Source organism: Protopterus annectens, chromosome 4.part0, assembly GCF_019279795.1.
Source record: "Protopterus annectens isolate FY-2018-M chromosome 4.part0, PAN1.0, whole genome shotgun sequence".
NCBI lineage: Eukaryota > Metazoa > Chordata > Ceratodontiformes > Protopteridae > Protopterus > Protopterus annectens.
In genome coordinates, this window is record NC_056733.1 from 1,075,332,033 (window position 1) to 1,075,359,190 (window position 27,158).

General features: G+C 37.3%; 1 protein-coding gene across 1 annotated transcript in view; it reads right to left on the reverse strand.

Annotated features, from left to right (window-relative positions):
- Nucleotides 1-27,158, reverse strand: part of SH3TC2 (SH3 domain and tetratricopeptide repeats 2) — an 819,499-nt gene that overhangs the window by 558,692 nt on the left and 233,649 nt on the right. The window contains exon 2 of the mRNA XM_044069012.1: nt 8,148-8,273. Coding sequence (XP_043924947.1) covers nt 8,148-8,229 — 82 coding nt within the window. The 5' untranslated portion in view covers nt 8,230-8,273. The remainder of the gene's footprint in view (nt 1-8,147; nt 8,274-27,158) is intronic.

Below are 27,158 nucleotides of genomic sequence, written 5' to 3' on the forward strand. Positions count from 1 at the left end.
CCTTGACTACCTAGGTAAAATGATGAATGCCTTATACACCGGTGATGCATGTGTATTTGCTTCTAGAAGCAAAGTGCATGCAGAATATCATAAAACTAATTTCATAATAGAATATTTATTATTACAGAAGATTATACATATGGATACATAGGAATTTCTTTATGTTAAATAACAGCAGAGTCTAGCTATATTTGGAATTCCCAAAGTGCATAAGGAGGTTATGTATCCCCCATGCCTGGTTGTGGATGCTAACAGTTCAAAAATATATCCATTTGAAACTAAAACAAAATATATGTACATGTGTATATATATGTACATGTATATATATATATATATATATATATATATATATATATATATATATATATATAAAAAAATCTCTTGGGATTTTTTGGTGGATAGATTTAATAGTATTACTTTTAAGGAAGATGTATTATCTGTTACCATGGATGCAGTCAATGTTTTCACGGCAATCCCTCACATACAGGGTATGCAATGGTTTGAAGAAGCTTTATTAAATTATGAATTCTTGGGAGAGAGGCATTACAGTATTATGTGAACTAGTGCAGTATTAAAAATTATTTTGTATTCTTTGAAGGGGAATTTTTTAAACAAAATAGTGATATAGCTATGAAGGCAGCTTTGCAGCTCGTGCCCCCAGTTTTGCTAATTTAGTTTTATTCATATGGGAGTGTAAATTTACCATGAAATCCCCCCTTTACAGTCCAGGTTATCTGTATACCAGATTTTTAGATCTGTATATTATGGACTGGAAATAAAGATGAACTACTTCACTTTATAAACTATATAGAGCATGCTACATCATTTTTTTAACTTTACCTATCAAATTCATGAAAGTGAATTACAATACTTAAGCATATGGAAACTAAAAAATACAGCTCTAGAATATTTCATAAACCCACTTTTTCATATTCCTACTTAAACTACACAAGTGAACACCCTGTATTTCAGAAGGAGAATATAGTAAAGGGTAAATTTATTTGGACATCTGTGGAAGAGTGCAGCTCTTTCTATGTTGGGAAATCAAAAGGACACTTAAAAATGAAGAGCATGTATATGATATAACAAAAGGAGTTGATACAAATGCCCTATCCAAACATCTTAGAGTACGTAAAATGGGGGGTTGCATGTTTTTGTCCTTGAACAGATGCCTAAAGACCCACAAGGAGGTCAGTGGGAGAATAGGTTAGAATACTAAGAACTGTATTGACAGTAGGAACAAATATAGATCCTGGTTTGAATGACCAAGTTTCCAGAGTACCACTGCTAAAGCTAAGGGCGGCAAGATTATAGTCCAGTGACTCCAGCCTTTTACACTGGATTTGATCAGAATGTTCCATAGGGCATAGCATATGTTTATGTGGCATGGTTAAAGAATTTTTTTTTTTTTTTAATGCAGTATTTTTTAAGAATTGTAGATTTTTTTTTTCTTGCTTTAGTATGCATTTTCATATTTATTTCATTTTTTTTTTGTATTTGCTTAATATGTCAGAGGACACTGAATTGTATATGATGGTCCTGTCTTATACAATTGATTTTAGACAATGTGTTCATGAACCTTTAAGAATAGTTTTTAGTTCAGTTTGATTGGCATGGGCTGATATATTTATTTATTTAACTGACCAATGAATTTCAATGAATTTCAAGAGGTTGGTTATAGAAATATTGGTTTATGAGTATGTAATTAGTTCTAATGAAGTGCTGTATATGGTAAAGAGCAAAATAGTTAAACTATTAAAGCTTTCTGTGTGCATTCCATGAGTCAAGTTTGTTACTATCATATCATTGTGGCTGACAGTGTAGTTTTGTGTCAACTCCCTTGGCCATTTTGGGTGCTTGTTCTGGTTTTCACTGTAGGAATTTACATCTTTTTTGATGATATGCTAAATCACATTTGTGTGTAAATTTTATCTAAGAACACAGAATATATTTAGGAACTAGGAGAATGCCTGTTGTGGTCTTTGATCATCCTTCTAAACAACATACCATCGTGGAGTATTCTTCTGCCCAACATAGTGATCTGTATTAAGGACAACGTCTCCACAGTCAGCCTGGGGGTGATATGAGTTTGCTTACTGGAACATGTATTATAGTTATATGTTCGCATTTGTCCACATCTCTTAGCATTCACATGTATATAGTCCTTTTAAAAATGAAAAACAGATTAACGTCCAGTGTGTTCCAGATTTAAATGACTTTGGCATCTTTTATTGAAGCTGATAATATTTTATTTGCTTTATAACTGGACAAGTGAGTGAATTCAAAGGGCACTTTTCACCCATGGCCCAGGACAGTACAATGAAACAGAAAACTAATAATATTCTAAGGAATATATATGTAGCTGTGCCTGCAGTGAATAAAAAGATGTATAATAAATATCCAGAATAATTAGCGGGTAAATCCTCATTGAAAACTGATTGAGAAATGAAGTAGAAATGTAGTAAATGAACAGTAGAAAAACAGTGAACCAGCACTCTTATACTGACTTTGAAGAATGTTGTTAGACAGAAATAGGTCAGAGAGTAGAGGAGGAAGAGGGAAGAGAAAAGGAAGTGGAGGATGCAAATGATGGAAGAACACTTGACTTGAAATGATAAGTTTGTAGGTGAAAGACGAAAATGAATCTATAAAGGGGGCACTTAAAGAATGAAGCCAGTGGCGCTGTTTATTGTGCATACTCACTTTTGAAGACATTTGTTCATAAACAAATACTAGGGTATCAGTCTTCAGACTATTACAAACCAAGCCAATAACCAGAACTCAGAATCAAATCCTGCACCTTGTATTTGTGAGGTATGGATAAACAACCCACACATAATCTTTAACTTGGAGAGTTTAGGGAAGTGTCTAAACTCAGAATGGTACTGAGGGACTCCAAGGGAGCTTGTCCCAAGAGGAGCTCCTATCAGCAGACCTGAGGTTGGACTAGAGTTGCTGAAGATTAACATTTTGCTCAGCTTTTCTGCATGACTTGTAGGCCAATTCCTTGGTGGTAAATGAGGAAGCAAGTTTGGAGGGAGACTATCCTCAAGTGAGCAGTTTATGGGGAAAGGAATGACAACTATTCCTGGCTTTCTTTAATGGGAAACAAGGCTGATACAGCAGTTAAACCTACACATATTATTTTAAATGACTTGCAGTACAGAAGTGTACTACCAAAGAGAGTACTGAATAAAGACAATAAATCAGTTGTAGAATTATTACTCACAGACCACTGGATTGTCTTGCATCTGTCAGCAGTAAGTTGCTGACTTCTACAAGTTTCTGCATATGAATCGAAATCTCTCAGAGGGATTAAACAAATTAAAGTATTTGAGCTATCGGACTGCTTAATTTGAGATATCAGAATGTCTACAAACACCAATGTTACTTTGGAATTTTCCAAACATGTCTTGAGTGACAGGCAGCAGTGCCTTAGTTTTTACACCTTGTTTTGGAGTTGCTAGTCTGCTCATCTGTTAAGATCTTGTTGAAAATAAATGTTAATGAGAATCGAAGACCCAGAATGCCAAGTGATGGCAATTCTTTGCATACGTAGCCAGAAGGCAATAACTATACTATGAGGAGCACAAAACTATGTCATAATAATTCTACTGTTCACGTGTTTCTAATTACTGATGTAAGTGGTTAGCAGCAAGCATCTTCAGAATCATGCACAGAACAAGGGAGATGGGTCTGTGTTAAGAGGGTTGGAAGGAGGCAATAGGAGCCCTCAGTATTAAGACAAACACGGACTTCTTCCTAGTAATCTTTGTGTATCACTTCTGGATAAAATAAGACTGAAAGTATGCAGGGATAATTGTTTTTTTTTTTATTCGATCAACATGATTCATACATTAGTACAAATTCATGTATCAGTTGCAACTTTTTTTAAATAGTGGCATACATCTTTATATGTTTCTTAGAAAGTCATTTTGATATTATACAACACTATTCCACACATAGATATCCATATTTTACATGAAACAAAATTAAAGCTTGTACACCCCTTTTTGCTATGCATGTTTAAAAAATTCACAAATCATATCTTCATTTAAATATTTGATGTCACAAACACAGTATTGCATAATACAGATAAAAACATATTCCAACATATTTAATTATTTACACATGCATGATTGTTTCCAAACAGCCACATAAATAATTTATTTCAATCAGACTTTTACACCACATATAACCTTTTACAGGAATATGCTTATGAGTCAGTCTCCAACAGAAATCTTGTATGCAATTACACTTTTTTAAAAATGCAATTTTATTTACAATGTAATTCACAATCTGTTTCCAAAGCTCCCTTTAGCCTTGTTCCATGTATTTATTATATTTAATTGTTTCTATCTTAATATTTTGTTTCTAGTCATATGTATTTTAGTAAACACATAAGCTATGTCATAGGCAAAATTAAGTTAAAACTAGGCATGTTACACAAATCAATAACATTCCCCAGAGAAGAGGTCTGATTAGATACTGCACATGCATTGCTAGTTCCTGCCTTTTGAATGTGTTTCCATTTCTAATAAACATTCAGAAAACCTAGCATAACATACAGAACAAACATACAGCAAAACTCTAAGATTTGTTCATTAATATGCAACAAAACACTCAGCTGTACCCATGGCTAGAACCACAACATATTAAAATGCCACATATAATTAAAGACAGCACACAAAGTTCTAAATAACCTTCCATGTATCATTGTGTATCTGACCACAGTCTGCTTAGACAACTAAAGTCACCTTGAAATCATATAATAATAACAACAATACCCACTTGTTACACAGGTCTAGACACATTTGGCAGAAAAAAGACAGAAAATCCACCCAAGGATGGCCAATCAACGAAATCAACAAGTGTTCCAATTAAAATGTAGTCCTTTAATACGAATAAAACTTCGACTTGAAAATAAAATGAAAAATAAAAGAGCTTAAAACTGTCCCTTGAAGATATCCGATAAGCGCTTTCGACTGTTGTCTTCCTCAGATCGTACGTAGGTCTAGACACACTGCCCCTTTTCAGAGGTGACCCAGGAGCAATGTCTGGTTAAGTGAAATGCTCAAGGTCACATAGCAGGCAAATGAGGGCTGTGGGAATCAAACTCGGTAACACAGGAGCTACAGCCTTAACCATCTGGACACTCTTACTCTATTTAATCTTTGTTGCCAAACTGCAATTCTTCATAACTACAAGCAGAGCTCAGTCACAATATATTCACCAAACAGGAAAAGCATACCTTGAAGCTGTACGCACATCCAAATGTAATCAGACATGAAAATGACATGATGGCATTCAAAGCCTCATTGTCACAGTTCACTTACCCACAAAAACTAACTTCACCAAGCTATTTCCTCCCCTATCTATTGACAATACCTGCCAGTAACTATATTACGTCTTCCGCAAACATGCACAGCTCCTCTCATGGAACTCTAACGTCTATATGTTGTGTGAAAACAGAACTGTCATTTATCTTGATAAGCTAGTAGTAAATAAATACTTGCTTGTAAAACTGAGTAGCAATTGCTACTATTATAAAAAATATAGTATACTTGTATGAAACTAGCAACTATCTACTGCAACTCTATATGAAAAACTGTTTCTGTTGCAAAAACTGTAAACTATATTTGTATGAAAATGTATTTTACTATAACAGTTGTATATTGTTTACCGCAATCTGTGTAAATATGTCCTATTATTGGTACTCTTCTCCCTAGGCCTATACTGAAAAGGGGGTCTAAGCTTAGTCAGACTAGCCCAGTTAACAAATTTAAAATGAATTAATTAATCCATCCATAAAATTAATGATCCTGTGTTTTCAGTATCCTTTTCAACTGCTTTATATATATATATATATATATATATATATATATATATATATATATATATATATTTTTTTTTTTTTTTTTTTTGAAGTAATTTGAAGTAATCTATCATAGGGATTCTTGTATCTGGATGCTGCAGCTCAGATATTTCAGGGATCCTTAGGTGGAGCTTGTGGAACTTAGATTTGTCAAGCATCCTTGGGCAGGGATGCTGGAACTTGGATATGACAGGCATCTTTGCATGCAAATGCTACAGATCTATCAGGGATCACTGTGTGAGGATGCTAGAACTCAGATGTGTCCAGGATGCTTCTTTTGGAATTCTGAAACTTGGATATACCAGGGATCCTTTGGTAGGGCTGTTGGAACTTGGAGGTGCCAGGGATCCTTGTGTAGGTATGCTGGATCTTGGATGTTCCAGAAATCCTTGTGTGGGGATACTCAATGTTGTATATATTAGGAATCCTTGTATGGCACTGCTAGAACTTGGAGATATCAGAGATCTTTGTGTCAATGTTGGAATTTAGATGTGCCAGGGATCCTTGTATGGAAATGCTAGATCTCTAATATGTCAGAGATCCTTCTGCTGGGATGCCAGAACTCAGATGTGTCTTGGATCCTTCTGTGTAGATGCTGAAACTTAGAAATATCTGGAATCCTTGTGTGGGAAAGCTGGAACTCGGCTGTGCCAGGATTCATTGTATGGGGACGCAGGAGAGTGACATGTACTGTGTCGGGTCTATATTAGAACACCAAACTTTCAAAATTTCGAGTGTTCTAATATCAACCCGTTTTCAGTGAATGCTGAAAATACTGAAGAAACAGAAACACATTTTTTTTCCTAGAAAAAGAATTTGGTTGTCAGTTTCTGTTGCTTCGGTATTTTTCAGCGCTGTGGTGGAAAGTTATGGGTTGGGAACAGGTAAGTGTGCAGTTGTGTGGATGTGAGGGTTAGGGTGGGTTAGATGAGTTAGGGTTAGGGCGTGGGTCAGGTAAGTGTGCAACTGTGTGGACGTTGAGGGTTATGACGGGGTAGGTGAGTTAGGGTTAGGGCACAGGTAAGGTGACTGTGCGATAGTGATGGACCTTAGGGTTAGGTTTTGGGTTAAGGTAACTGGATAGTTAGTGGTGTATGTATAGTTTAGTGTAGGGTAAGGTGTAAGAGTTTAGGTGTATGTGTGTGGATTGCTGTTTGTTTGGTGTGCTTGTGTTGTGTGTATGTGTTTTGGAACAGTGAATTTTTTCCCTAGAAAAAAATTCACTGTTCTGTATGTTCGATGTTTTAAATTTTCGATTACTAGGGTTCGATATTAGAACACTCAAAATTTTGAAAGTTCGGTGTTCTAATATAGACCCTGTCTGTCTTTCTCTCATGTATTTCACTAAGATGTAGCCACACTACTAGCATAATATATGAGCAGGCATAGCTTCATAGGTGTGTACTCTAGGCTAATGGCCCTGGAGCCTTTACAAGCTTAGCACATAGAAGGGCCCTGGCATCATGCTGCCCGACATTAGTTCCCACTGCTTCTATCAAGTAAAGCCACTGGAATGATTCCCGGGGTGAACTTTCTATTTACCATCCACTCATTAAGATTTCTCTTGAAGAGGGCCAGTGAGGTACTCTGCTTGACATGTATAGGAAGTCTACTCCAAAGCATGGTCACACATGAACACATATACAGTAGTATAGTCAGCTGTACTGAGATTCAACCCCCTACCTACCTACTATGTACTATAGTGCTGCCTACTTATCGCATGTGCCATGCATTCCAAGATTCTGTCCTTTGTGCAGCTCATCTTCATGCATGATAGTACATTCCAGGATGCTGCCCTTTCTGCAGCTCATCTTCATGCATGATAGTACATTCCAGGATGCCATCCTTTGTGCGTCTCATCTTCATGCATGATGGTACATTCCAGGATTCTGTCCTTTGTGCAGCTCATCTTCATGCATGATGACACATTACAGGATGCTATCCTTTGTGCAGCTCATCTTCATGTATGGCAGTACATTCCTGAATGCTCTCCTTTGTGCAGCTCATGTTCATGCATGATGGTACAGTCCTGGATGTTAGCGTTTGTCCAACTCCTTCTCATGCTTCACATTCTTTTATGTAAGGTAGGTGTTTTGAAGCACCGTGTGCTTTGTAGATCACTTGAGCTCATTTAGTCAGCTAAATCTCTGCAGACCTAAGCTACCTCTGAAATGTGTACTATGGCAGTCTGAATATCTCCAGACTTACACTTTCACAATATGAACTAGCTTGTGAAGACATAAAAGCATGTACGTTGATGTGCACTTCCTACCTGCTTCTGCCATGCTGCCCTCTAGCAAACATGCTTTCTGGTTTCTTTTAGACCATTTCTGAAATGTTGGCCACACAGTCATGGATCGAGCAGGCCTGGGCAAGGCTTCATCCTCTCCTCCTTGTTCTGCTGTGAAAACATAGAAAACGCACTTGTTATATATGCAGATCATTTTATCTCAGTGACTTACTTAAACATACAAACATTTGGTTTTCATCTCACAGGTGAAAATACTCAAGAAAAGTCTGGCTCTGGCTGATATACTAATTCATTATTTTGTTTTTTTGACATATTGTTTTGTAAGCTTCTTACTAGCTTTCTAAGTATCTTTTACTCAAATCCACCAAAGTCTTTCATTCATCAAGTACAGGGCAGTGCAAGTCTTTGTCCATCAGTCAACATTCAGCTGTTACAACATAATATCATTTCAAATGTCTTCTTATGTAAATGATTACATGGGCTAGTGGTATTTCCCTTTGATAATGATTAAGTAACAGATGTATCCTTAAGCTGTTTCATTTATATTTAAAGTCCTTTTATTAACTCACTCCTTTTACTTTTCTTCACATTTATATTTAAAGTTCTTTTATTAACTTGCTTCTTTTTTTTACTTTCTTCACAATTAAAACTATAAAGGTAAGACTCCTACCAACCTCTCCCATGTATATAACTACCTCTTCCCAGCTTAGTGTGCCCTTACTTGCGCTAAAATCACTAGCCCAAAACCCATTGTCCATACAGGACTTTAGTTTCCCACACATTCATTTATTCCCTTTAGAAATTACTTTTTTCCACCAAACAAGATCCAATTTACCTAATAGCAAATTTTCCAGTGCAGTATCTGACTGCTTTTTCTGCACTTTAACCTCTTCCTGCTGGGCCAACCCACTCATTTTGCCCTCACTGCGGTCGGGCTTACTCCGCTCCCCTACTTTACCCCCATTTCCACCCAACCCCCCCACATCAATTACATTTATAACTAACCTTGTCCAACCCACCATTCCATCCACCAATCACGCACCTCCTCCACCCTCCTTCAACTTACTTCACCAACTATCACTCCTGCAACCCACTTAATTAGCAATATAGACTCCAGCTCTTACTTTCTGCTACACCTCCTACTCCCACTCACCTCACTTCCTACCTCCGCACCCTCCCATTACATCTACATACCACCCCTCACATGTACACTCATCCATATCGTCGCTACATAAGCTTTATATTCCTACTTAATCTTTATACTGCCATACATCCAACTGTATCTCTACACTCCTACCAACACCTCCCTATTCTCACTTTTTTCTACACATTACTCATCCTGCACTTCTAATATTCCACACTTAATTATGCCTCTTATATCCCACATCTTTCTTCTCTTATTTACTCTCTACTTCTCTCTCCTTCTAAGTCTATCCTCAATTCACTCAATCTATTTACATCCCACACCCACCTCTACATCATCCCACATTCATACCCTCCCCAGCTTCTCCGCAGTCTGCTCTAGTCTATATGCAATTGATTTAATTTTACAAAAGAAACTGGTCATCCTGTCTCTACATCATAGCCTTCCTTGCAACTATGTCCACAAATATTTCCAACACCCTAAAAAAAAGCGCCTACCTACTTCTCCCCCTGTTCTCTATAATCTAGTCCTTTGTGGTGACATACACCCTAACCCTGGCCTTTCTCCTCCCTCTCATAATTCCCCTATCTCCAAAAAATCCCTAAATTTTACTACAATTAATCTCCAAAGCATAAGAAACAAAATTCCTCAGCTGCACGCATGGCTGAGTCAAACCTGACTTTACCACCATCACTGAAACCTGGCTAAAAACCATATATCAAAGATTCTGAATTTCTATCCCCTGACTATTCTTGCCTTAGAGCTGACAGACTTCATAAAAAGGTGGAGGGATTGCATTACTATATTCAAGCACCTTCACAGTAATTCCATATTCTAAACCCATTCCCCTCTTTCCAACAGCAGAGCTACTAGTAACCTTCCTAAAACTCAATGATTGCAAAAGCCTTTGTATCATAGCCATATACATTCCCCCAGGCAATAATGCTCTTATTCTAGAAGAAATTCTTGCCTGGTTAACCAACAACATAAAAATGAAACTACTATTATCTTAGGTGACATTAATATTAACTGGCTAGATATCTCCAATAACAACCACTCTACTAATGTCAACCTCCACACTTGTACTCATCTAATCTCTGATATAACCAGACCTGAATAAGAATAACAAAGGTTCTATCTTGGATTTTATCATGGTTTCCGACCCAGATAAAGTTTCCTCCTCCAGCACACTACCAAATAGGATCAGAGACCACTCTCTAAGATTCATAATATGTAAGCCCACCTCACCCCCACAAAATCTAGCCCTGTTGACAAGTCACTATTCTCAGTTCACTCCCAAAACAACACTATCATTGAAGTTGTCCCAAGCACCAAATTGCTTGGTGTCATCATTGATGATAAACTAAAACTTTTGACCTTCACATCTACAGCAACATAAAAAAACTATCAAAAGCTAGGATCCATTTACAGACACAACAATGTTTTTAGACTCTTAGCTAAAAAGGCACTTGCCTCATCTTTCCTGCTTCCAACTCATTTATATGGAGCCCCTATTCTCATCAATCTACAGTCCTCCCTGAAAACAAAACTAGACTCGTGCTACAATAAAGCCGCTAAATTTGTTACTAATGCAAATTTTTCCACCCACCACTGTTCCTCTCTGCACCAACTGAATTGGCTCAAAACCCTCACTATCTTACTTATCTACAATTAACTACAGCCCATAAACATATCTACCACCCAGCAACCTGCCCTTCCCTCTCCTCCATACCGACCATGTACCATTTGAATCGACACCTCAGGTCTGAAAACAAAATGTTATTGACTCTTGACAAACCCAAGCTCTCAGCCAGCCAAATGTTGTAGTCTTTTGCCATCTCTAAACTATGGAATAATCTCCCTCCTTCACTCAGGACTACCAGCAATCTTGCTTCCTTTAAAAAAATCCCTCAGACTACATCTCTCCTCTCACTGACTATGCACCTGCACCCCAAAAAACAACCTCAAAACCTGACTTCATTTAATTACAGCTTTTTTCCTCCCCTCTTCTCTAATATACTTACTCCTTCAACTGCCACACTGGCTTGACTTTTTCCTCCTGTAGCCTATCTGCCTCCTTCTGCTGTCACCCTGAAGTTAACTCTCCACTTAAAAAAAATATTCTGTATTTACAATTATACTTATGTGTTGTTTGAATTTATTCTATTTTTACTTCCATGGCTATACCATTATTGCAAACTATATCACTGTTGTTCTTATTTTACTGATCCTGCTACTTTTTGTTTTTGTGTGTTAACATGTCTTTGTATGAAATTAATGTGGAGCTTTTCTTTCCAGGCCTCCAATAAAAATGGGCTCATTTAGGCCAAGTGGAGTTTCCCGGTAAAGAAATGCAATAAATAAATAAATTGTACACTATAAAAGTAGTAAACATATTCTTTTTGCATATATACACAGCTACATAAAGATGCCTCTTTTTCGTAGTGAAAGAACATCCTTATTCATCTTATTTTAAGAAAACAGACAAACTACATACAATCATCATTTCAGAATTTTCTTGACATCATGTTGAACATTGTTAATGGTAAAGATCTAGTGACATCAGTTAATAGAAAGTTTGATGGAGGTATACAATATGTTCATGGCACTAGCTGTCACCCTCCCCATACAATAGAAGCTCTACCGTATGGAGAAATGTAAGAATTTCTAGATTATGTAATAATGAGCTTGTATTTAAAAAGGAACTTAGTTGATTAATGGAAATCTTTTATCAGAGGGGCTATAGTGAGGAAATAATAACAAGTAGCTATAGGCGTTTTTTTGGATATAGGTGTAAAAAAGTTACTAATAATTTGTTTAATAGATAATAGAGATGTAGTAAAGTACAATGATATGAATAATAAACAGAAGGATGTGTTATATTTTGTTACAACTTTTGGTTGTTTTAGTGTTGAATTGGTTAAAATGATTAAACATTTTTGGAAATATTTTAGTTCTCTAAGTAGTATGTTATCATGGTTGAATGGACATCTTAAATTTTCTTATAGAAGAGGGAAAAATATTAAAGATTTTTTAATAAAAAGTAGATTTATTATGCCTGTAGCCAGTGTACAATACAGTCTATCTATGAAGGGTACTTCTAGATGTGGCAAATGTAAAGCCTGTAATTTTATAGTTTCTCATTTTTCCTGTATTAATAATGTTAGTTTTAAAACATGTAATGTTTTTAATTGTAATTCTGAAGGGGTAATATATGCACTTAAATGCCCTTGTGATAAATTTTATATTGGAGAGACCAAAAGGGCTTTTAAGGTTAGGCTTTTGGCGCATGCTAGGGACATTATTAATAATAAGGAAGAAAGTTCTGTGGCTATGCATTTTAGAAATTTTCATCAGAGTAAAAATGAGGGGTTACAAGGTACTGTTTTGGAGCAAATACATCATTCACGTCATGTCAGTGTTAATATTAAACAAACTTTATTATATAAAGAAGCTGTATATATTTTGAAATTTAATACTTTATATCCCCATGGTCTTAATGAAGACCTTAATTGGAGAGCACTGATTTGATGTAATGAATTGAATTAACTTATATTTAATTGATTTATTGTATAATTGTCTTATGAATAAGTATAAATTTAGTGCTGGTATTTGTAAGGTTTATATTCCTTGAAGGCTACGGCCGAGACGTCAGAGAGAGAGAAATAAATTTGTTATCGAAGTTGTGGATTCTTTTGTTGTTTCATCTAGTTTCCTGCTGGTTTGGGGTTGTTTATATACATCTCTCCTCTCACTGACTATGCACCTGCACCCCAAAAAACAACCTCAAAACCTGACTTCATTTAATTACAGCTTTTTTCCTCCCCTCTTCTCTAATATACTTACTCCTTCAACTGCCACACTGGCTTGACTTTTTCCTCCTGTAGCCTATCTGCCTCCTTCTGCGGTTACCCTGAAGTTAAATCTCCTTCACTTAAAAAAATATTCTGTATTTACAATTATACTTATGTGTTGTTTGAATGCTTTCTATTTTTACTTCCATGGCTATACCATTATTGCAAACTATATCACTGTTGTTCTTATTTTACTGATCCTACTACTTTTTGTTTTTGTGTGTTAACATGTCTTTGTATGAAATTAATGTGGAGCTTTTCTTTCCAGGCCTCCAATAAAAATGGGCTCATTTAGGCCCAGTGGAGTTTCCCGGTAAACAAATGCAATAAGTAAATAAATTGTACACTATAAAAGTAGTAAACATATTCTTTTTGCGTATATACACACCTACATAAAAATGCCTCTTTTTCGTAGTGAAAGAACATCCTTATTCATCTTATTTTAAGAAAACAGGCAAACTACATACAATTATCATTTCAGAATTCAGGACCACTTATAAACAATACAAATATGTTGTATTATTCATGAACTGAATATCATTACTGTTGCATTGTTTATACATCATGATCTTGAGGCTTATGTACACTTGTAAAGCATTCCACTAATTGGTCCTGTGTATCTTTATATATATATATATATATATATATATATATATATATATATATACACATATGTATCTAATATAATGATCATACAAATGTACCTTTCTGCACTTGTATGCAAACATGGAAAAATTAGTCATCAAAATAACATTGGTATTACTTCTGTTTCAACAATGAAATTAGTACATAGGTGAGATGGATCCCTCTCACTTAAAGAATAATGCTCAATGCTGAGTTGGGATTCTTTTTTGCAAACCACTTTCCTTGCTTATTCTTCTTGATACAAAGTCAAATCAAGTCTTTATTTCCAGAAAACTCAGTACATCAATTATGAAGCAATACATTTTAACACAGCCTTTCTTCATTTTTTTGAAGAATAAAACACATGCAACATGACTAACATGTGTAATCAAACAACTTACATCTATCTCTTTCTATAGCATTCATCACTGATTTATTAATCAAAAAACTGTAAAGTGTTCCTCCATCACAGGGCAACCCAGAACTTTTCTTATTACTTTTATAGATCTAAAGAGAGCTCCATAATGAACAACCTTACCTAGTGCCATCAGATCTTACATTAACTACTTATTTATTCATAAACTGTCTTCCTCTACAAACAAGATGGTTTACTAGAGTCATTAAATTCAGACTTTATTATTATAGTCATAGCAACCATAGTTTGTCACTAGACAGTGCACATTTCCCGAAAGGTGAACCCATCTCAGGTCTTGCAACTCAAGTTATAAAGAAGTGGAACTGATTTGGTTGCAAAGATCTTAATAAGAGGTCCAGTGTAGAAGTCAATGCATATTCAAGTACAATAACTTCAAAAATCTGCTAGGCAACAAGCAGGATATGACCACTGTAGAACATTATAATTGGTAGTAAACATAAAATGTCATTATTTCCAGATAATATTTATACTAAGCAACTGTATGACTCTACATGCATGCAAAATAATCTTCACATCTAATAGTTACTTTAACAAGAACCTTCAAGTATTCATTCAAATAACTTATGCCTTATTTGAAATGTTACAACCATTTTTGTTTTCTATTCAAACTGGCAAATTAAGTTTCAAATTTAATTTTATCATATTTAAATTTTAATTTTCTTGTATGTAAAAGTCTATTGTCTGTCCACATTTCCAGATGTGACCCCATAAAATTATGATTAACTTTCTTTATTTACAGTACAAATTATATTTTAAACACTTATCCATTAATTATGTACCTTCTTAGTGACATGTACCAAATCAATGGTACAAAGTTTTGCAATGAAAGAAATGTCAAAATACATGCAATTCAAAGCAATTTGAAATGTGTTTTTCAGTAGAAATTAAGGCAACAGTATTTAGCTCTAGCCAGAAATGAATATTCCCTAAAACTAACTTGAAAAGAATGACATTTAAATGCAAGCACTAGATAGAATTCATAGATTGTGGCTGTGTGTCAAAATCTTGCACTGTTAGCAGCCATGCATAGGATGGGGGAGATTCAAAGAGAAATGTTGCACAGCAGTGCAGTGAACAGCTACGTGCATTACAATATGTATGCAAACAATCACATAATGGGGATGCAAATGAGCCAGTACTGAAATACAAATATATACGATCAAAAGGGTTATAATTCATACAGGTATCTAGAAGATCTTAGGCACCAGTCTGCATGACTCTACAAAGATCAGAGCATATAGGAAATATCTGCATTGCAAAAAGAAAAATGCCTAAAGTCACAATAGGAATTGTTCAGCAGCACCTATTATTTAGTACCACAGTTCTCATCCTGTAACCTGACATGACCAATGGTAGCAACAATCTAAGTACAGTCAGTAGACAATATATTATAACTTGACTGGTTATAATATCATCAGCCAGTTTTGTACAGATCAGGACATAGCAAGGTGTCTGGTAGACATATACTGTCCACATGAGGAATCTACATGAATGTGCAGCTTTCATACCGCTGTGGAGATCAAGGTATGTGTAGCACTAACTATATTATCTATTGGTGATTTTCAGTGAGAAACTGGGATCATGTGAGGTACATCATAGGCATCTTCTTCAAGAATATTTAATACATTTCCTGAAGTTATTCTTCTGCATTTGGAAGAGCATACCATCTCCCCAGAACAGTAGAAGGGAGTGCCACTAATACATGTAATTTCTGTGACATCACAGGTTTCTGTTACGTAGCAGGTACCATAAATTGTACACATGTAGCAGCAAAAGTGATTTGTTACTGTCAGAGTCATGGAGGTTTCTTAAAAGGAAAATCTTCCATACTCTGAACAACTAGGTAGTATGCAAGCTAGAGGATCATTCCAAATGTGTGTGCACTGCACCTAGTTACTTCCCATCACTCCCGCATCAGACACACATCTCACCTGTGTCACCCCTGCCAGCAAGGTGACGTCCCACAGGGTCATATAGTGGGAAACGTGGGCTCGGTGGGCAGAATAAATGAGAAATCATGTAGCATGACATGACAAGCAATATTGTCTTATGAGGAGGAGTTACTGCATGTGCAGTAACCCTCCCTCATGAGAAAATATCTGTCGTGTGTTGTGGGTGATACTGCATACTCTGAATTATGACATCTATGCATAATCTAGAAAGTATCACAGAAATACAATAAAACATCTATGTGTAGAGATACTGAATGTGATAGAACATGTATGTGGCTTGAAGAAGGCACACTTTTACTGTCTGGACACATCTGTTGGGGAATACAATTCTTCCCTGATGCAGCCTATATGTTGGTCATATCCTGTGCTGTGCTATACATGGGATTGAGGAAAAAAACTGGCCAACTCTACATTATGACTCTGGTGGACCAGCCCACACATCACAAGCATTGACACCTGCAGAGGACAATGAGGCAGAACATGACAATGCACTTTCTGAAAGAGTCCCCCACAGATGGCAATGTACACAACACATGTTGGTAGGTATCATAAAAGTTTAGTCCAAAGCTATGGACTATGGCAAGCACATGGTGACAATGTGATTTCACACAGAACAAGCAAGATTTAGGAGGTATTAACAGCAGGCTACAATGGGAGTGCATGCTCAAGTCACATTGTGCTTCAGACATTACCACATCTGCTACACAGGTTGGATGGTGTAGTGGGTCACAGTCATTGTCTGAACAAGTGCCATGGGCTCAGTGAAGCATGAATGTAAAGATGAGCTGGTTAGGAAGATTATATTTCTATATGTGGAGATAGGGGTATTAAAGAAACACAGCCTGTGTCATTCATAACAAGGGAAGAGTTTTGTACACTTCCTGACTCTGTTACTGAATATGTACCGTGACAACTCCCATTTCCGCCGACACCCAAAACACATACCATATATCAGTTATCAGCAACACTACTAATGGTGATGGCATTTGTAATCCTACATGGCTGGAGTGATAAAGGACCTCATAATACCGATCATTTTGTAGTCTCTGAACTCTGTGTCTGCACAGAGCAGCTGAAAATGCAAGATGGCATTCTAGTGAATGTTGTGTAATACACCAGTCAGATCCATGCAGAATGTGTATGTGCAGAGTGTACCTGGATGACACTACTGCACATCTGCTGATTCATCCTAAGTACTGTATACCCCTGCAAGACTGCCCTATAGGGCTATGCCAACATCTTACATAGTGCATTGGGGAAAACTGCTGAGCTTAGAAGGTCCTTCCCTTCTGAGGATGGCAAGCAGTCAGCCTGTGGGTTTATCTGTGGGTGTACCTTTACAATTTCTCCATTCAAAGGGTGCATGACCCCACAGGATGGAGACAGAAAGTGCCACTGTGCCTCTGGCTGCCAAACCAATCCAGCATAAACATCAACATATGCTATAATAGAAACAAAAATCCCCCTGTCCTCACTAAACCATGTCCACTTCACCATGATAACAAAGGAATTTAAGAACAGTAAGTCTCTGAAACTTACCATTAGGAAGTATAAGGCCGACTATGAGCTTAGAGTTGCAACTAATTCAGAAGACTACAATAAGGTCTTCTTCATCTATATTAAAAGGTTATAAGCAGCCAATGATTTTGTTCCGATTCTGTTCTGAACTAGTGTCTAATAGTACCTCCTTCTCTGACCCCAAAAACATTGTTAATATTCTTGCAGACAAATATTTCTCCAAATTCACTCCTCCATCCCACCTCCCACCCCCCCCCCCTGAGAGCAAGACAACCATGCAGCTTGTTTATGAAGCATATGTCAATGGCATAACATTCATATGCTCATGCAGGAGACTGTATGTGTGTGCACATATCATATAACTGTGCAGCAACAGTTTGCGATACTTATTCAGAAATTACACCATATATATGATCCACCAGCTGCTATTTTATACCTCATGAAACTCATCATTTTGAGAGGATGATCACATGTCAGTGGTTATGTCTGCTAATGCCCAATACACAGTACTTGCCTGGTGCACAAAGCTGACTAACACATGGTATCTCCAAGGTGAGGATCTAACCAGGGCCACCAGCATATTCAGGTTGGAATACAATGACTTGCAAATTCATGACCCTGAAGACCTCAGACAGTGGAAGCAAGACTAAAGAAACAATGCCCTGACTGGTGCTGTAAGTGTCTTTAATTGTAGTTTTTTTTTGTGCCCTGTACAACTGTGTACTGACTTACTGCAGAACAGTCTGTCATATTTATTGGATATCTTGCATGATGTACTGTAATGAACGCATGTATGTGTAGGTATAGGATGCACATCAAGGTACCCTTATGCTAAAGCATACCACTCTACCTCTTGGTGCAAGAAATCTGGACAAAGCCCGACAAAATGGGGGGATAAAGGCTCAAAAATACGGACACATTTTAAATACTGCTCTTATAAACTTAGAAAGTTGCTAGAACAACAAGATTTGTGTTAGCATGCATTTTATGAAGGATATGAAGTCTGAAAATCAAATACATCTCATTATTTAGTGACTTTAATCCTCAGATCATCCCAGTAATTTGTCAAAAAAAACACAGTTTTTTATGAAGAACAGACCAAAAATATAAGGCAACAATCTGGACATTCTGCAAAAATCTGTGCAGTTGAGAGGAAGTGGTCTGTCATCACAGTATAATTTCACTGTGTAGATCTGCATATCTATGCAAAGTGGGCACATACCATTCTGCGTACTGGGAAACAGATTAAGGTTCACAGTTGAGCACTGGGTTGTTATTTTCTGCTGACCACTTCCCTCCGATCTATCAAAGTTCACTGATATGCATCATTCCTTTCAGCACGGAACAAACAAAAACTAAACTGTGACTGCCACAGGAAGTGGCAATACAGTGGTGGCATGAGTAATACATGCTGTACTGCAATATTTCCATATCAAATATTAAGCTAATGCATGCATGGCACCCTTTCCTTTGTGTGTCAACTCTGTAGGTCCACATGAACAAGGTGTGGGGCAGGTACCTCAATTACAGTCCACCCCTTAGGAAACTGTTTGTATGGATAGTGCTCTGGAGAGGATGGCCTTGGTTGGGAGGGAGGTGACTGTCCCTCTCAGGTAGATGCTCTGAGCTGCAGTTGTTAGTGGAGTCTGTGGTTGAGGGGTAGTTGGATATACACATCAACATCAAATGCCTCCTGCAACAAATAGCAAATTAGCCACCTGTGAGGCCATGACTATTGGGAACATATCCATACCTCTGATCACATTGATCATTCAGCCGATAATAAGTCAACAAAGTGTTTTCTCTAGGCAGACTGGTCGTCTACATGATACCTCCACCCTATCCTATCCCAAACCTCATGTGCTCCCCATCCTAGGGTCTGTATAAACCACCCCTTTTTGTCTGCACTGTTTTGTGTACATCTATTTGCCCATATACCTACCTCGTTTTTCCTTCTGTTTTCCTTTCAGCCCTTATCTTCACCCCCCTTCTCTAAATAAGTAAAAAAGACTCTTCCTGCAAAAAAAGCTAGCCTGCCTTGCCTCATCTTACATACTTTTAAATGATGCCTGCCTTGCCTCATCTTGCATACTCCAAAATGATTCCTGAATTGCCTCATCATTCACACTCGTAAATGATGCCTGCCTTGCCTCATCCTGCACACTTGTAAATGATGCCTGCCTCACCTCATCTTGCATACTCCTAAATGATGCCTGCCTCACCTCATCCTGCACCCTCCTAAATGATGCTTGCCTCGTCTCATCCTTCAAACTCCTAAATGATGCCTGCCTCACCTCATCCTTCACACTCCTAAATGATGCCTGCCATGCCTCATCCTGCACACTCCTAAATGATACCTGCTTCACCTCATCTTGTGCAGTCTTAAATGATGTCGCTGTGTGGGTCCCTATTTTTGCTGCCATCACCCCTTACCCATTTTCTTATATACTCCTTTTCAACCCCATTTTTAAGAATCATAAAGGTAGCCACTACCACGGGCCTCACCCATAACATGCACACATCAGAGTCCTAATATACACTACTTTATTCTGAGATGCTGCAGTCTGTGAATTGACATTGGCACCTCTCATGAGACTTGTGCAAAACAACCCTAAAAACCACCTTGCACTTTTGTATAGATGTTTCACTGGATACGGATGCTTGTCCATTTGTTTCCTGCATTACAATGTTGTCTGTACTTTGTTAGATATACCAAGGTGTACGCATGGCTGTATATTATTGCCAAGCTGTGGAAGCCTTGCACTGGTGTGCAGTGCATGTTTATGAATCCTGGTCTTTGTACTTTGTGAAATGACATTTCCTGCTGCAAATCATCAGATGATAGAAATGTGCAAGGATGGTAAAGCTCTTAATTAGGTATGATCCTACAGATAACATTAGAATGTTAAGAGGAAACTTATCAGAGACAGAATTCATATTGCTAATAAACTAAATTGCATGGACAAAACATTCACAATGATCACGTTTATGTAACGAAGTAAGAGGAGTTGTTGAGCAGTTTCACATTAAAAGGTAATTTTGCATTCACTATGTGAAATTTTTTCCAAGGAAATGTGAAATGAAGGTGGCATATTTCATGGCGTTAGGTTGTACAGATAATGTACTAAAAATCTGGGTTTATACTATTAAGTAGTTGTAAAGTTATGGTCAATAGTACTGAGTAAGAGATGATAAAAAGGTGATGTCATCAGTACACAGCTAGCTACAGAGGAATGAGCAGGGTTTCTAGTTATGGGAGGAAGATCATCCTGCACATTTGTAAAAGGGAAGTCTCATACTCTGGGGTGAGTTTGAAGTCTGAGAACTGGAATAATGAGGGACTATTTTCTTTATTTAGAAAAAAAGACACACAGGGTGTACTGTCTGCCATCATTCAGCTGCAGGTGTTAGAATTTGAATTAGAAGAAAGGTGAGGATTTTATACTACAATGAGTGGAAGTAGTTTATTTCTAATTCTTGCAAACCACCAATACTCCGCCATGGACTGGAGCTCATTTCGATATACCCAGCAGAGAGGTGAGAGTTGCTGAAGGGAGGCAATCATTCAGGCAGCTATGAATGTGGTTTGCACTTCAGTGTGTGCCTCCATTTCAGCATGCTCACTGCTGGAAAAGGTCTTTCTCCTTTCAGCCAGGTAGTCTGGATTACCTCTCCAAACTGAGACCCTGTTGAGATTTCAGCAGTGTACCTGTCCGTACAACTATATGCACTCTGCCCAGCCATTAGCTCAACTGTTAGGAAATCTATACATGTGTTTCATAATAGCCCTAATTCTACCACTTTTTTGGCTGATCTGAACAGCTGTATAATTGAAGGTGCCTTCTGTGCCCTACCGTGATGTGTATATCTCTACACACACACACACACACACACACACACACACACTGAGGGCTACCACCATTAGCTGAATAACTCCAAACCCACTTTCCAAAGTATTCCAACAATTTGTATCGTTTAAGTCCACACCCGCATGTCAGCAAGTTTTCCACCTTTCCACCTGGAAACCACCAATCCCTCTTTTCAAGATGGATGACCTTGAAAAAGATACTTACTTCCATCTGTCCTGCTCCAGCTTTATCATTGCCTCAGCCTTTATTTGAACTCTATTTGAACTCAGGTCATCTGCGACACAGCATGGTTAATGTTGTTAAATTTTGTAGTAGGAACAGTGAGGGAGTGGGAGCGGGGAAGTAAGGAGTAACTGCTTTGGCTGTCCTATTTCCTTGCTGTTTTGCTAAAGTTCTTTGCACTGTGGACCAGGGTGAAGATGGTGATGGCAATAAGTGGACTGGGGGGGGGGGGGGTTTAGTTCCCTTTCACAATTTATTTTAGTACTGCATTTACGGACTGCAACATGTACTGTTCAGCTGAACAGCAAGAAAAGAGCAGAACAGTACTAGTGGACATAAAAAAATACAAAAAAAAATCATAACTGAGTTTTGCTTCAGCTGTTATGCCTGGCAGTAAAACATTATGTGAACTGTTATGCCTGGCAATAAAACATTATGTGACTGCTTCATGAACAATGATTACCAACAAGTGAAGATTTTCATCTAGAGCTGGATTAATTTAAACAAGTATGGCTAACAGACAAAACTTCTTTGTGCAACTCCTTAGCCATCACAGAGAATGCAGCACTGGGTCCAAGAAGGATCGCAGTGACCCAAGCAGATGAGAAAGTAATATTATTCAGAGAGGGTGAGCCCTGGCTGCTAACAGAGCTGCCATGCTGAATATTATAAATTAGTCAACATCAACTGATTGGAATATTCTATATTCATTTGAGGAAGCTCATATTTATGAAATGTGACTAATTACAGCATCTGGAATGCCATAACTAATGATAAGTCATTTATTTGGTACCTCCAAGGAAATGAGTCAGGCTTTTTATATGCTGAATGCTTCACAGCATAGCTAATCTTTCCACTTATACTTTACTGATGAACCTAAATAAAGACACAGTGCACTGCAGTCTTGCTTATGAGCCTGAGCTTACTATTAAAGATGTGGAAACCGTTGTGCATTTAAAAGCCATCCTGCTGAAATACTTTTATGTCATCAGCATAACACCATCACTGCCATGGTGATTCAGTAAAGGGAGTTTTGCAAATGTGTTTGCACGGATGATTCTCTATTTTGAGAGGGTCCTTCTAGCTGAGGCCTCCATACATCTGATTCTGGGCCTGTGACCTCATGAGGTATCAGAACTGAGCCTTGAACTAAATCTGCTATTGGAGAATTCTAGAACTTAGGAAGGTCTTACGATGGCCCTGCTTCCCCATGACAAACACACATGCCACTTGCTGGACTACAAGTCATCCCAAAATTAGATAGCTTATTCAAGATTTACTCTGAAGATATAGTTGCCAAAGCTTGTCTAGAAATTCTGATTTTGAATATTGTGAAATTTGATGCACTGTCTTTATTGTGATGTACTTCAGAATAAAACAAGCAAGTACATAGTGCCAGTCATAAATATCTTCAGCATAATCTTTTTAACTCCCATTCTCTTTACAGCACCTGTTTTTAAGAATTTTGACGTTTGACACAGTGGTCCCATTCATGACCATGGAACAAGAATTTTCCAAAGGAATGAACCTTGGTGTGGATAATCTATACCAGTATTGCAATATGCAATACATGACATGCATTTTACATGGTGGGACATAATAATGCACACAGTACTGAACAGCACTATGGCACAATCTAACTTATTGGCCACTTTCTCAAATGACAAAGATTACTTGATGTTAAATTAGATCTCATGCTGTGTGACTTCTGATATTTGTTGGAGTGTTGAATATGAATGTTCGTTAGAACTGCTGTATTCTTTAAAGCGAAAAAATGTTCTACTTATATTTCCATGTTTTCTACCATAAACCTTTTAAGAAAGCTATACAAGTTAAATGTTTAAACAAGTGACATGGTGAAAAAATCTGCAAGAATTTGGGCTCAGAGAAAAAAGGTTCTACATCACAGTTTCACTGCTTAGGCTATATGTACATTGTTGCACCCATAATGGATTGGGGGGAAATTACATACATATACCCATTGTTGGAACATTAAACGAGTATCTCCTGCAGGAAACAAGGGAAGTAAGATTTAAATATGCACCTTGTGCAATACATATTTTGTGATCATATTCTGTTATCATGGCTATAAATAAGCATTTGAAATGGTTGTCAGACTGTACTTACTGCAAATATTGCATGTTAGATGCCATTTATTATTAAACAGCCATGTAGCTCTGCATATTTGCTAGTAATATAGATTTTGTAAATATACCGCCCTGTCATTATTTCTAAACAGTTTTATTGAATTATTACTTAGACATACACAAACATCTATTCACATAAATGAAAATAAGCCATATTAACATGTTCCCAGTTACAAACATTATACATCACATACATATTCTTTTGTATAATTATCATCGATCCAACATTACCATTAGTTGCTCAGTTCCTGCCTTCCGTTAAAACTCTCTCATCCTTTAAAACATTATTCTGCACGTACATATTATTCCAACAATTTCCATTTTTTTTTTGCTACGTAATTTGCTCCTACCTTTTTTCTAAGAATCCTACTTCCAGTTCCCTTATCTCAGTTACAAAATACAATACTTACTTCAAATGTGGTCGGTTTATACCTTGATTTTCATTTTTTAGTAATTGCTTTTTTTGGCAGCCGCCAGAATTAAATTTTCCAAGGCCTTACTATGTCTAGGGAAACTCAAATCATGTATCCAAACTCAAAAAAATTATTTCCTTATTTACACCCAGTTGTTCACGCAATATTTCTGACTCCACTCACATTACTTACCAAAAAAGAGGCATTTAATGAAAAAGTACCAAGCTAACCCATCAGCCAGGCAGTCTTAGTGGCTTCAGCGTCATGGCAGCTGAAACTCTGTCTGCTTGGACTTCTAATCTTGACAGTTTCACAAGAAACAGTTGGAAGATAATGATGTTGTAGTCAGCTCCTGACTGACCACCACATGACAGAATGATAAATGCCCTTATGTGTGGACATGGATGCTGTAAATTAACTAGTCAAACAGTGCCGCCCACAAGCAGAATCAAGGGGAATGTGAGGAATGCCCATTCCTCTGTGCATAAAGGTATGTGTAGCCTTAACCATCTTAGCTAAATGGGCCTTTCACTGACCTACGTGAGAACCATACATATATCATAGGTAAAAGCCTTGCTAGTCCTAAATCATTTCCTGGATATTATGCTATACCATGTGGGAGAGAATGTCTCATTCCCCAAGGTACCAGTGGACAGAACCAACACCATGCAGGATTTCTATGAGATACTCCATTTTTCTGGAGTCCTGGGCACCAAAGATTCTTCCCATGGAGCTATCTAGGCACCACATGGGCATCGTGTCCAGAAGTATATAATGAGGAAGGGTTTCCACTACTTGAACTGCCAGGTAGTCGATAATGTCAGCACATTACATGTAATATGTCTGTGTGCCACTCAGGCAATGTAGTTTACTTGGCTCCCTATTGAAATGTCAGCACTCGAAATGCCAAGTGCTAATAAGTTGAAAAAAAGACCAAAAACCCAGGAAGAGAGAGAATCTCGAAGATCGCTTGTCTCCTTAGAACGTCTTTTACCCCCACCCCACAAACATATATTATATATATATATATATATATATATATATATATATATATATATATATACATATATACACACACAAACACACACACATGCACGCACACCAACTATGACATTGCCATACCTTGGATAAAAGGGAATATTCACCCATAACACCCTCCCCCCCAGCATCAGGGCACTGCAACCTCTGTATCCCCTATGTAATGTAAGCTAGTCAGAGTTCTTTCCATTTTAAAGGGGTTTTCTCAGTAATTTTCTTTGGTCTGAAACAGTAACTTTGCTTGCTTACACGCACTTGAATAAAAAGTCTATGCATTGGACTTGCACGTTTATAACAATGGAAGACATCCCTTGTCCAGAAGATAGTGGCACTCAGCAGACAGAAAGTCCAACATGATACGATAATGCCACAGCTGAGAAACTGTCAAAGGTTCTAGCAGACTGTAAACAAGTATTTGACAAGGAAATGGGCACAGTTAAAACAAAGAAGCAAGAAATGAAATAAAAAGTATTTCCACACAAAATTTCATAAAGATAAAATGGTACTGTATGAATTAAAATTTATCAGCAAATACGAAAGAGTTCTAGAAACTCATATGATGTTGAAAGTAGTGAGTAATATACATATATATATATATATATATATATATATATATATATATATATATAGTCCTAGTGTTGGAGAAAGTTCTTTTTTTAAAAAATATGAATTTGTGGGCACTTCAAAGCTTAAAGTGCATCTAGACATTATTTTAAAGTTGAGATGAGCATTTGTCATCAGTCTGAAATGCTGTGACATGTAGGTATTAAAAGTAATAGGTGTTCTGTCATATAAACCAAACTTTTGTTTTCAAAGTACCTACATCCCATCCTATCAGCATGCAACTTTTTAATGTCATTGGACTAGGTGATGTAACAATATTTTTTGCCATAATACAACTGTCAGGCATACATAAAGATATCTAAGGATATGTAATTATGCGATTATACTGGTTAATTTTATAGTTTAACATTTAAAATAAACAGTAAAAAATGGTACACACTGAATTCCAGCACCCCTCTGTCCTTGATATATGTACATACACACACACGCACACACACGCACACTCTGCCGGTTCATCTGACATTGTGTACAGCATAGAGGAAAGAAACAAAAGAAACCACAGAACCGTAATGCAGAGCTTGACCAATCCCTTGTAGACGAGAAATGTAGTGAAGAAACAGGCGGTAAATATTAACCTTAGTATGACAGCGGTACATAGAGTAAACCCTTCACAAACGAGGAACATGCATATGCTATGTATTACCAAGCAAAAGAGCAGCACTGTAGACACCCAAAAGTACATCACAAAAATTATGTATAGCTCTATAGAATTCTATTGCACACTGCAGTCAGGACATGAAGTAAAGTGGTATTGGCTGGAGGTATGATGATTATTATTTTATATCATTACGCTGTCTATATTATTCTAAGGTCACTGTCAGTCCAGCACAGTGTACTGTGCATTCTCCTCTGACCAGGATGGATATGTTCCTGCCCTTACCTGGAACAAGGAAAACGTTTTTTCAGAGATTTACGTGACGCAAACATAGCACCAAAGGAAACTGGATGAAGCACCAGAACATTTTTTCCTTCATCCTCCTATGCATCTATTCCTCAGCTCGTCCCAGTACCCCCAGCTGATGTTGGGTCTCTCTGACCTTCTTAACCTCCCCAGACTTGCTCTGCCAGAGCTGGAGCTGATGCAGATCATTAAGATACCTTGGGAATACATGTCATCTTTGTTGTCATGGTTTGGTTGTAATGACCTACCCTTGTCAGGTCCCCCTCCACATTTGTCTGTCATAGACAAAG